General features: G+C 34.3%; 1 protein-coding gene across 1 annotated transcript in view; it reads left to right on the top strand.

Annotated features, from left to right (window-relative positions):
- NBEA (neurobeachin) overlaps positions 1 to 12,974 on the top strand; it is a gene marked incomplete at its 3' end in the record, with an annotated part of 537,034 nt that overhangs the window by 360,470 nt on the left and 163,590 nt on the right. The window contains exon 31 of the mRNA XM_015569799.1: positions 1,911 to 2,349. Within this exon, the coding sequence (XP_015425285.1) occupies positions 1,911 to 2,349 (439 nt within the window). The remainder of the gene's footprint in view (positions 1 to 1,910; positions 2,350 to 12,974) is intronic.

Raw genomic sequence — 12,974 nt, 5'->3', positions numbered from 1 at the left:
TGGTGGGGGTGCCACCCTCTATCACCCAAGAGCAGGGCCGATCAGGGGGTTGGGGCGCCACCACTCTCACACTCAGGGCAGGGCCAATGGGAAGGTTATGGCTCTACCCTGTCACACACAGAGCAGGGCCCGTGGGGAGGCAGGGTGGGGATTGGGATGCCACACCCTGTCACACACAGAGCCGCAGGGCAATCAGGGGGTTTGGGTGCTGCTCCCTGTCACACTGATCCTGGTGCTGGGAGGCCTCGTGGCTCTGCTGATGCCAGTGCTGGGAGGCATATTACCCTTTTACTATATAGGATAGAGGCCTGGTGCATGGGTGCGGCTGGCTGGTTTGCCCTGAAGGGTGTCCTGGATCAGGGTGGGCATCCCCACTGGGGTGCCTGGCCAGTCTGGGTGAGGGGCTGTGGGCTGTTTTCAGGCTGATGGGTGACTGAAGCTCCCAACTGCTCCTTTTTTTCTTTTTTTTTATTCTGGGCCAGCTTTAGCTCTGGCTCCAGCTCTGAGGCTTCAGCTGCTGAAAGCAGGTATCTGGTTGGTTTGTGTTCTATAACTGAAACAATGTATAACTCCAGCTCTGAGATCCTGGAGGGCTGAAAGCCGGTTTCTGGGGTTTTGTTTAGCTTATATATTTGTTACAATGTTTGAAACTGCAAGCTCAGAGGCCGGCAAAGCAGGCGGGGAACGTAGTACTCCGTCACTAAAGCAAGCAAGCCCCATGTTAGCTTCTAGCTGCCTGGCTGCTGGCTGCCATCTTGGCTGGCAGTTAATTTGCATATCTCCCTGATTAGCCAATGGGAAGGGGAGCGGTCGTACGCTAATTACCATGTTTCTCTTTTATTAGATAGGACTAGGAATATTGAATAATATGAAGATATTATTTCTAACTAACTAACATTTACTAAGAATCTAAGGAGGAATTGCAAATACTTTTCATGTAGTATCTTATTTTCTTCTTCATCATGACTTTATAAAATTAAGATCTGTTATTATCTCCATCATATTCTAATTTAGATAAACTTTTTAAGGTCATCATTTACAATTTTTTAACTATTTGTATATGTTGGCTATGGTTTCATTTTTTTTATATTTATTGTTGAAAGTGTTACATAAGTCCCTTTTTATTATGTGGAGAAGTTTATTATATTAACCTTTGTATAATGAGATTTAATATAAATTTAATAGTTTAAAGATATTTTTCTTTTTATCTATTTTAATTGGTAATGTTATATGTGTATTTCATACCTATATTTTTCTAATTAAGTTTTCATAAATTGAAGTTTATATTTATTCACAAGAAATAAGTACTCTAAAATAATTATTCTTGAAGAAAGGCACATGTAGGCTAAATCCTTGAGGAGCATTATTTTCTGGTTAAAGTATTATTTTTAACTAATCATTTGACATGATTTTTGCAATTAACTCCTTAGAATTTTATGCATTTTGTTCTTGGAACTTTAAAGTATCTTCCACTAGTTTAAATGTTTTAATTAGACATTGATTATTGAAGTACCATAAAAGTTATAAAAATGACATTTTTAAGGACAATATTAGAGAAGTATAAAAATATCTTCAATATTTTTTGCTAACAATAAAATGATAAAAGAGGAACTTCATATAATAATTATTTATGAGCTGTTATGAAAAATTATGTGGGAACTTTGTTCCCTATTCTTAAAGACATCTGTTTTGAAATGCCAAATGGCTTATAATAGAAACAGGATTCTGTTGATGCTTGCTAAACAAATACAGATATATATGGATATGTTTTAATCCAGTTGTCCTGCACATCCAGATAGCAGACTTTTTGTTTATTACAGGTTTTATTTTCTCTAATATGTGAAACTATTTTATTATTATTACTAGGTTTCCAATTATGAGTTTATTGAAAGCATTTCCTTTCATTACAGAAACACCTGCTGCATTTCCAGACACTATAAAGGAGAAAGAAACACCAACCCCTGGTGAAGATATTCAGCTAGAAAGTTCCATTCCTCATACAGATTCAGGAATTGGAGAGGAGCATGTGGTTAGCATCTTGAATGGGGCAGAATTAGAGCCTAGCGCAGGCCCTGATGCCATGAGTGAACTGTTATCCACGTTGTCCTCTGAAGTGAAAAAATCACAAGAAAGCTTAACTGAGAATCCTAGTGAAATTTTGAAGCCTGCACCATCCATATCTAGCATTAGTCAAACCAAAGGCATCAATGTCAAGGAAATATTGAAAAGCCTTGTCGCTGCTCCAGTTGAAATTGCAGAATGTGGCCCTGATCCTATTCCATACCCAGATCCAGCATTGAAAAGAGAAGCACAAGCTATTCTTCCTATGCAGTTTCATTCCTTTGACAGGTAGGTACTGAACTAATTACTTACAGTGCTGCACACATGGAAGGAAAATTTGAATCTGTTAATTTAAAAATATTAGGGGGTCTTGAAAACATTAGATTTATTAATATAGATTCTTACTACAGATGATAGCTAAGTGACAGACCACCTTGATTAATCTCATAGTATGGCATTTTAATAATATATCTCTAAAAAAGGGGTTTCAATATGATATGGAGGATATCACATTGAATTAGAAATAGAGAAACTCAGATTCTGATCATAATCAACCATCGAGTGACTACACTGCACTGGGGAAGTCATTTTATCTTTTTGGACTTAATTTGTTAATGGATATAAATGGGGAAGACCAGATTTTGTCAAGGTCTACTCTGGCTCTAAAATTCCATTACATTATTAATGAAAACTCTAATAATTGTTGGATATTAAGCAGCCTGCCTTAAGTAATATTTAAATTTGAGTTTTAAATGCAGATATATGGAAAAAAATTTTAAATGTGTGATCATCTTCCTCATGGAATTTACATTATCCATGTAAAAGCCATATTTTGAAGCAAGTATTAGAAAGTAAGTATTGTTGAAAGACATTTGAAAGTAAATATTGCTGAAAGGTATTTTAGGGTTCTAAATGATTTATAACATGGCCCCATTTATCTGTTTATATTCAGATATTAATTGTACAAGGAACTTTTAGTTGAGAACCAAGAATTTTGTTTTCTGTTTCGTTATACTTGCCACAGAAGAATAAAATATTTTAGAGCCAAAGAACGTGTGCATATAATACATCCTACTATTTAAAAAACATGTGCAACATTAGAAAATTACTTTAGGATAATCATTAATTCTAACAATATTACTTAACTTTGATACTGGGATTGATACATATTCCAAATTATGCTTACATACTTTTTTTGACTTTCTGAATGTTCAAAACACATTTTCCTACACAAAAAGTATGTGTGTGAAGTGATTGGCAAGCAACTCTTTTTTATAAAGAAGCTGTTAGGAAATAAAATGTTTCTTAACCTATAATGTCAAAATAAATATATAGTCAAAATATAATATCTAAAATAGTCAAACTGCCTTGTATAAATTATAGACAGTAATTTTTTGGTTTTTAAGGGTGAGGATTATCTTCTTTTATATAGGAATATAATTTAAACTTTGCCCATACACATTTTAACCAGTGTCCTACAGATTATTCTTGAAAATCTATTGTGAAAATATAAATGGCATTGGTCATTGTTAGTATGTAAAGATGAATTTAATCTTTTGTCTTTTAGGTACTTAGAGGAGATAAAAATGCTTGCAAATAATTTTCATATAAGATAAAATGTGTTAAGTGTCAAAAATTTAAAAAAGTAAAAGAAAGAGAGGTCTATAAATGTAGACCGATATTTCTTTTAAAAATAGTTTGTTAATATTTGGAGGTTCATTCTTGTGGTTTCTTGGATGTTCCTATGCCATTTCATATTTGTGTCCTCTATCTCACTTATTTGGTTTATGGTCCTGGGATGTCTGGGTATATGTGTTTATGAGTGCATATAAATATGCATGTAAGTATGTTTAATTATATAGTTTTATAAATTAATGTTATGACAATTTAAGGTAATGAAAGTTTGTGTTCCATTTAATTTTAAGTTACATATTTAAATTTTGTTAAAATACAAAACAGTAAGTACAGAGAACTATGGTAATTTGCATAAGAGAATCTAGTGAAATAAAGAGTAAGTAACATATTTTTTGTGTAAGTTTGGATTATTGTTAGAACAGGGTTTTTCCCCCCAATAAATCTTAACAAAGCAATCATCTGAATGCCAATAATCTTAGCTATTCAAAATTTATTACATTTTGAGAATATTGTTTTTAAAAAATAGAACCCTTTGATTTATTCTTGGTAGCTTTTATGTAAAATGCAATGGGAGCAGAATCATAATTCTAAGTAGAAATGAAATTGAGGTGCACAAAGCATATTTTTAATTCTTTTTAGGAAAAGGGCCTCCAGTATAGTTAATATATGCAATAGTTCAACTACTATCAAATGTAAATGATGAGGTGATATTGATGAAAGGAGGGATTGAGGTCTCAGGGGGCGAGATGAAGGATTGAACAGAAGCGGCCTCGCACTGCCTGTAACTCAAGTCTGTCGTCTTCACTGCTCAAAGCTATAATCGGAGGTGGCAGTCTGAAATGAGTTGCCACGGCAAAGAGTATTATTTTTGAAATGCTTTCACACAAATCACTAGGCCCTGCATACAACTTAGTTTCATGCTTTAATGTCATCAGGAGGCACAAATTGGTGTGTCTAATTGTTTGCCACCTGCCAGGCAAAATGAGCTGCCAGCCAGCCAGAAGGGTTTGATTGTCTGTCAGCCATTCAATAGATTGAGAGTGACAACATCAAAAATTTAACTTCAACCTCTGTAGTTTTGAGCAGCTTCTCAGAGATATCATACTCACAAATACTTCTGGATAACTGCATTTTTCAATTATATTTCCAAAATATAGCTACCATTTGCCTTATCTATCTTAAATAGCTATAATTACATGATGAAGTATGTAAACACATTTCTGAAGCACTAAAGTCTGAAACCCAAGTTATGACATATCTTTTAACATCAGATTGAATTTTTGAAAATAAGATCCAAGATGATAGGCTTTCAAAGCAAAGTCCTAATGACTACCAGTTTCAAACACAGAATTAACACGGTCTTACTGTACCAATCATGTATTTATGAAATTATCTTTAGTTTAAAAATAGCTATAAATTCAATTATTCATTTACTTATAACTAAATAATACCTAATAATATTGTAAGGCCTCCATGGAATTCACTTAGGATTTCACTATTGTTAGCCAATAGCTTATTTGTTCTATTGCAAACATGTATTCTTTGCATTTATTCCAGATTATAAATTTGGAAATAGCTTCCTGAAACAACGAATGTGATTTGAATAGTGTTAACTTAGGTTGTGCCTAGGATGTTTCTCATCACTTAGCCATGGATGGAGCATTGATGAATTTCAGTGTTTTGAAGTTTATTTTTATTTTTTGAAGTTCATTTTCATTAGGGAAACTGCATTATCAAGTTTTAGAAACATTTAAACCCAACTAAAATAACACTTTATTCTTTTAGTCTTAAATATTTCACCAGATTTTATTATAAAATATAGAAATATTCTTATCAGCATATATGAAAAAGCTTTCTTTTTCTTTCATTTCCTCCCATCATCATCTGTGCCAATTTAGGTATGTCTTTTATTACACTGAGTGGCCCTAACAAATATATATTTATGAGTTATAAACCACTGAAAATGCTAGAGATACTCTAGTTTTGTTGTATAGTGAGAAAACACTATATGCAATTTTAAAACTATATCAGCTTTTCTAATGTCTTATTACATACTGTGAAGTAAAGGGAAATATTTATTATGCTTGTTTTTTAACAGAAGTGCTTAATAATCTCACCATAGAACTCATAAATCAAGTTGTAAAGTTTCCCCAAATACTATCTGTTTTGATAGATTTCTATGTAAGTCTATACTTTATAAATGTACTAGCTGAGATATATTTTTTATGAATTAGTAACCTTGTCACTTTTAGGTTGTGGTAATACTTTTATCCTAAACCACCAATTAAATTTTACCTTATCTTTTATACTAAAATTTTAATCTCATAACTTGGGTTTCAGACTTTAGTGCTTCAGAAATGTGTTTACATACTTCATCATGTAATTATAGCTATTTAAGATAGATAAGGCAAATAGTAGCTATATTTTGGAAATATAATTGAAAAATGCAGTTATCCAGAAGTATTTGTGAGTATGATATCTCTGAAACATTATCTTTAAACATAAATCTTTAAAACATTTTAATCCACATGTTTTTAATCTTTTGAGAATTTGGTATATATATGTGATTTAGCTCAGTCCTGGGATTTTTGAGATTCCCCTTTAGTTTTGACAAAAGACAAAAAAAAAAAAGAAAAAGAAAAAAAAAGTCAAAAGGAAATATGCTTCTCCATAGATTTTAATTATTATTATGTTTAGAAAAGTGTTTTAACTCTGGTATTTCACAAATAGATTTTGCTGCCTCTCTGGCTAATAAACATTTATCTAACATGATCCCCTAGGATTTTGCAGATCTGCTTATATTTGAATTTCTGAATTTCAATAATGTGGTCTCCATTTTGTCCGCCGAACTTTTCTATTCTTGCTTTCAAGTGTTTCATTCTCTGAGAAAGAAAATTTCTAAGATGAAAAAATATATATTTTGTCAATATTATAGTACAAAAAAACCCGTATAAGTAGCCTTCATATTATTAAACCCAAAGTACAAGCTTAGGCTAGGTATTTTTCTCTAATGTTTTAACATTAAAATTTTTAACATCAGTGCCAATGATGACAATTTAGAGTACAAAATAAATGTTTTATAGATTTAATGGAATTCTACGTTTATTTCTTTAAACTTAGAATTGAGATTATGAAAAATTATAATTTTGCTGAGGATTTCAATTTCTGTTCTTGTGGTTTTCTATTTTTTAACAAATGTATTGATTATATTATTTAAAGGAACAATAGGTAAATGTGAGCCAAATTTACTAAAAATCTGTCAACCTTTACATTTCATAGTTTCTGTGATATCTAGCCACTGAAATGCCAGTTATTATGCTCCACGTGTCCTGGGTAGAGTATTTTTTATTTAAATTTTTTATTGTTGAAAGTATTACATATGTCTCCTTTTCCTCCCATCGATCTCTCCCCCGCTGTTTCTGCCCCCCATCACAGGCCCTCACCCCGCTACTGTCTTTGTACATTGGTTATGCTCATATGCATGCATACAAGTCCTTTGGTTGATGTCTTACCTCCCCTGCCTTCCCTCTGAGGTTTGAAGGTCTGTTCGATGCTTCTATGTCTCTGGATCTATTTTTGTTCATCAGTTTATGTTGTCCATTATATTCCACAAATGAGTGAGATCATGTGGTATTTATCTTTCCCCGACTGGCTTATTTCGCTTAGTATAATGCTCTCCAGGTCCATCCATGCTGTTGAAATGGTAAGAGTTCTTTTTTTTTAACAGCTGTGTAGTATTCCATTCTTTAGATGTATCAAAGTTTTTTAATTCACTCATCGGCTGATGGGCACTGAGGCTATTTCCAAAACTTAGATACTATAAATTTTGATGCTATGAACATAGGGGTGCATATGTCCTTTCTGATTGGTGTTTCAATTTCTTGGAATATGTTCCTAGAGGTGGGATCACTGGGTCAAATGGGAGTTCCATTTTGAATTTTTTAAAGAAATTCCATACTGTTTTCCACAGTGCTTAGTGATTTTGAGCATTATTGCATATGTCCCCTGGCCACTTGTATGAGTGCTTTATACATTTTGGAAATTAACCCCTTATCAGATGTATCATTAGCAAATATGTCCTCCCATGCAGTGCGCTTTCTTGTTGTTACATTGATGGTTTCTTTTCCTGTACAGAAGCTTTTATTTTGATGTAGTCCCATTTGTTTATTTTCTCTTTAGTTTCTGTTGCCCTAGAACAGTGATGGCAAACCTTTTGAGCTTGGTGTGTCATCATTTTGAAAAACGTTAACAACTCTGGTGCCATGTCACATATAGAAATTTTTTGATATTTGCAACCATTAGTAAAACAAAGATATATATTTTTGATATTTATTTTAAATATTTAAATGCCATTTAACAAAGGAAAATCAACCAAAAAAATGAGTTTGCGTGTCACCTCTGACACGTTTGTCATAGGTTCGCCATCACTGCCCTAGGAGCTGTACTGGTAAAAACATTTCTACGACATATGTCTGCTGTTTTGCTCTCTATGGATTCTTCTAAAAGTTTTATGGTTCCCCATCTACGTTTAAGTCTTTTATCCATTTTGCCAAATTCCTATTGATCCTTCTAGATTCAGCTCACTTTTCCCAATAATACACACCTTTTGTGTTCCTAAAAGGCTTTGTGCAGAACTTTGACCAAGAGCAATTATTTAAATATATTGCACATTTGATTTGTTTGTCTCTTGTATTTCCTTAAAATATCTCTAGGCATGGGTTATCTCTTACTTGGCTTCCTATCCCCCTGAACATATTAGTGTAATTGTATTCCCTTAACCTGTCATTGTTCAACAAGTGTTACAGAAAAGGAGTAAGGGATATTGATAAGAAAGGGATTTTTACATGGTGCATGAATAATCATGAATCTCACTTGGGGAGAGTTTTTATCAATAAAGGGTATTGGTTATTATTAAATGCTTTTTCTGCATCAATTGATATGATCATGTGGTTTTTGTCTTTCAATCTGTATATGTGATGTATCACATTTGTTGATTTTTGAATATTGTACCAGTCTTGCATCCCTGGAATACAGTAGTCCTCAGTTTACATTGGAGATCCATTCCTAGGTGCGATGTAACACGAAAAGTCTCTGTAAGTCAGGACCCAACTATATAAGCACCTACGTCACTCACATGGAGCACATACACAGCAGTAATGAAGTGAAACAGTAAAAAAAAAAACTTAAAAGAAAGATAACAATTCCTGACCTTTACTTTTGGTAAATAAATAATAAAAAAAACATAAAGCACATATGTACATATGTGAAAATGATGGAACTTTTTTTTTATAAATAAATGGGAGATGGTGACGTAACCACAAAAGTATGTACATTGAGTCCGTAAATCCCACTTGGTTATGGTATATGACCTTTTGAATATATTGCTGGGTCTGATTTGCTAATAGTTTGTTGAGCATTGTAGCATCTCTGTTCATCAGGGATATTGGCCTGTAACTCTCTTTCTTTGTAGTGTCTTTATCTGGTTTTGGGATTACAGTAATACTGGCTTCATAAAAAGATCAGACCTTCAGACCTCAGAGGGAAGGTAGGGGAGGGCTGGGTTAAGGGGGGAGAGATCAACCAAGGGCTTGTATGCATGCACATAAGCCTAACCAATGGACACAGACACCAGGAGGGTAAAGGCATGAATAGGGGTAGGGTGGGGACAATGGGGAGATAAGGACACATATGTAATACCTTAATCAATAAAGGAAAAAAAGAGCTTGGAAGTGTTCCTTCCTCTTGAATTTTTTGGAATAGTTTGAGGAGGATAGGTGTTAGTTCTTCTTTTAATGTTTGGTAAACTCCCCTCTGAGCCCATCCAGTCAAAGGCTTTTGTTTTCTGAGAGTCTTTTTATTACTACTTCAATTTCATCATTAGTTATTGTCCTATTCAGGTTTTCTGATTCATCATGATTGAGGTTTGGAAGATTGTATTTTTCTAGGAATATGTCCATTTCATCCAGTTTGTCCTTTGTAGTATTTTTTTTTACAATCTTTGTATTTCTGTGGGTTCAGTTATTTCACCTGTTTCATTTCTGATTTTGTTTATTTGGAATCTCTTAGCAATATGTTTATCAATACTTCTCTTAGGACAAAGGAAATTAAGGAGAAAACAAACAAATAGGATTACATCAAAATAAAAAACTTCTGCACAGAAAAAAAACAACACATCAACAAAATGAAAAGAGAGCCCACTGCATGGGAGAACATATTTGCTAATGATACATCCGATAAAGGGTTAATTAAAAAAATATGGAAGGAACTCATACAACTTAACAAAAGACAAATAATCTAATTTAAAAATGGGCAAAGGACTTAAATAGACACTTCTCCAAAGTGGAGATATAGAAGGCCAAGAGACATATGAAAAAATGCTCAAAGTCACTAATAATCTGCAAGATGCAAATTAAAGGGACAATGAGGTATCTACTTACACCTGTCAGAATGGCTATCATCAGCAAATCAACAAATGACAAGTGCTGGTGAGGAAGTGGAGAAAAGGGAACCCTAGTACACTGCTGGTGGGAATGCAGACTGGTGCAGCCGCTGTGAAAAACAGTATAGAGGTTTCTAAAAAAAATTGAAAATGTAACTGCCATTTGACCCAGTGATCTCACTTCTGGGAATATATCCTAAGAATCCTGAGACACCAATCAGAAAGAATATATGCACCCCTACTTTCATAGCAGCACTATTTATAATAACTAAGATCTGGAAACATTTCAAATGCCCATCAGTAGATGAGTGGATAAAAAAGCTGTGGTACATATACACAATGCAACTCTATGCAGCTGTAAAGAAGAAGGATCTCTTATCCTTTGAGACAGTTTGGAGGGATCTGAAGAGTATCATGCTAAGTGAAATAAGCCAGTCAGAGAAATACAAGTATCACATGATCTCATTCACATGTGGAATCTAATGAACAAAATAAATTGTTGAACAAAATAGATCCAGAGACATAAAAGCATGAAACCAACTAATGAATTTCTGAGGGAAGGAGGGGGTGGGGGAAAGGGCAGGGAGTGATTAACCTGGGAACTTATATGCATACATGGACACAGACCATAAAGTGGTGAAAGCCTGGAGGGGCAGGTGCTGCGTGGAGGAGTAAATGGGGGAAAAAATAAACAAAGGGGACATCTGTAATACTTTCAACAATAAAGAAATTTTTTTTAAAAAAAGCTCACTGGCGCCCTGACTGGTTTGGCTCAGCGGATAGAGCGTTGGCCTGCGGACTGAAGGGTCCCAGGTTCGATTCCGGTCAAGGGCATGTACCTGGGTTGTGGGCACATCCCCAGTAGGGGGCCTGCAAGAGGCAGCTGAATCGATGTTTCTCTCTCATCGATGTTTCTAACTCTGTATCCCTCTCCCTCTCCCTTCCTCTCTGTAAAATAATCAATAAAATACATTTTAAAAAAAGCTCACTGGTTTTAATGAGTCACTGTTGAAAAACACATTCTTCAGTATCTTACTTTATACTTAAACAAATCTTGAGGTATACATATAAAGTAGTATCCTTTTTACAAAATTCCTAAAACTAATTAATGGAGACACTCAAGATTCTGTCCTTAGACCACTTCTACTGTCCATGTACACCCACTTTTTGTGATTGATTCTATCCACTTTCCTAGCATTAAATAGCATATTGACTGATGACTCCCCAATTTATGTCTCAGCCCAAACGTCTCACCTAAAGTATAGACTTATTTGTCCAATTCCTTTTTCAGCAGCACTATTGGATGATTAATAAGTTAACACTTATCAAAACCCCTGCTCCAAACATAGTTTTCTATATGCTAGTTAATAGCATCTTTGTTATTTCAGTTGTTTAAGCAAACATCTTTACATCATCTTTGACTTTTCTCCCATTCCAGTCTTCTTCCATTTCTGTTTGCTCTATCTTTTAAGTATATTCAAAACTTGACAGACTTTTCACCACTTTCACTTTGCCATTCCATTTAAATTACCATCATTTCTTTCTTGAATTATTGTCACATTTTCCTATCCAGCCTCTTCCCACTCATTTGCCTTTTTCCACTTAAGTCTACCCTTAATATAGCAGCTAGAGTGATTCTGTTGTAGCCTAAGATTACATTCCTCCCCTGTTCATAACCTTTTAATGGCTTCTGATCCCACTCTATGAAAAAGCCAATGGACTATAAAGACCTATGAGGTGAACCCAATTACTTCTCTCATCTCATTTCATAACTCTATCCATCACTCAGTCTTCTTGAGTCGCACTAGTACTCCTTTTCCCTCCACCTATAATACACTTCCCTGCATATCCTTATAGCTTGTTCCTTCACCCACTTCAGTGTATCCTCAAATACCATCCTTTTAGTGAGTGTTCTCTTAGCCATCTCTCCAATACTACTCCTTGTGCTTTAGTTTTCTCATAGCGCTTAGTACCTAATATTCTATATTTACTCATTTATGTAATTGTATTTTCTTTTTTTGTAATTGTATTTTCTATCCTTATTGAAATATAAATTTCATGAGGGCATATATTTTTCTCTGTTCTATGCATTGCTATATTTAAGATCTTCGACAATCCATGACACGTGATAGTGCTCAATAAATATTTGTTAAATGAATGAATGAATCTTAGATCACACCACAAATCTCTGGCTTTGAAATAGGGTAAATCCAATGATGGGAGAATTTGTACTTATATGTATTATGTATCACTCAGTGGATTGCAAAACATATAATCAATCAATGGAACATTTTGTGTTTTCTTGTTTCTTTTTTTTATTAAATCTTTATTGTTCAGATTATTACATTTGTTCCTCTTTTTCCCCCCATAACTCCCCTCCTTCCAGTTCTTACCCCACCCTCCGCCCTCACTCCCCACCTACTGTCCTCATCCATAGGTGCACGATTTTTGTCCAGTCTCTTCCCACATCTCCCACAACCCTTTCCCCCCAAGAATAGTTAGTCCATTCCCTTTCTATGTCCCCGATTCTATTATAATCACCAGTTCATTCTGTTCATCAGATTATTATTCACTTGATTGTTAGATTCCCTTGTCGATAGATGCATATTTGCTGTTCATAATTTGTATCTTTACCTTTTTCTTCTTCTTCCTCTTCTTAAAGGATACCTTTCAGCATTTCATATAATACTGGTTTGGTGGTGATGAACTCCTTTAGCTTTTCCTTATCCGTGAAGCTCTTTGTCTGACCTTCAATTCTGAATGACAGCTTTGCTGGATAAAGTAATCTTGATTTTAGGTCCTTGCTATCCATCACTTTGAATATTTCTTGCCACTCCCT

Source organism: Myotis davidii, unplaced genomic scaffold, assembly GCF_000327345.1.
Source record: "Myotis davidii unplaced genomic scaffold, ASM32734v1 scaffold144, whole genome shotgun sequence".
Taxonomy (NCBI): Eukaryota; Metazoa; Chordata; class Mammalia; order Chiroptera; family Vespertilionidae; genus Myotis; species Myotis davidii.
The sequence above is the reverse complement of the archived record's forward strand: the minus strand, read 5'-3'. Positions and strand labels throughout refer to the sequence as shown.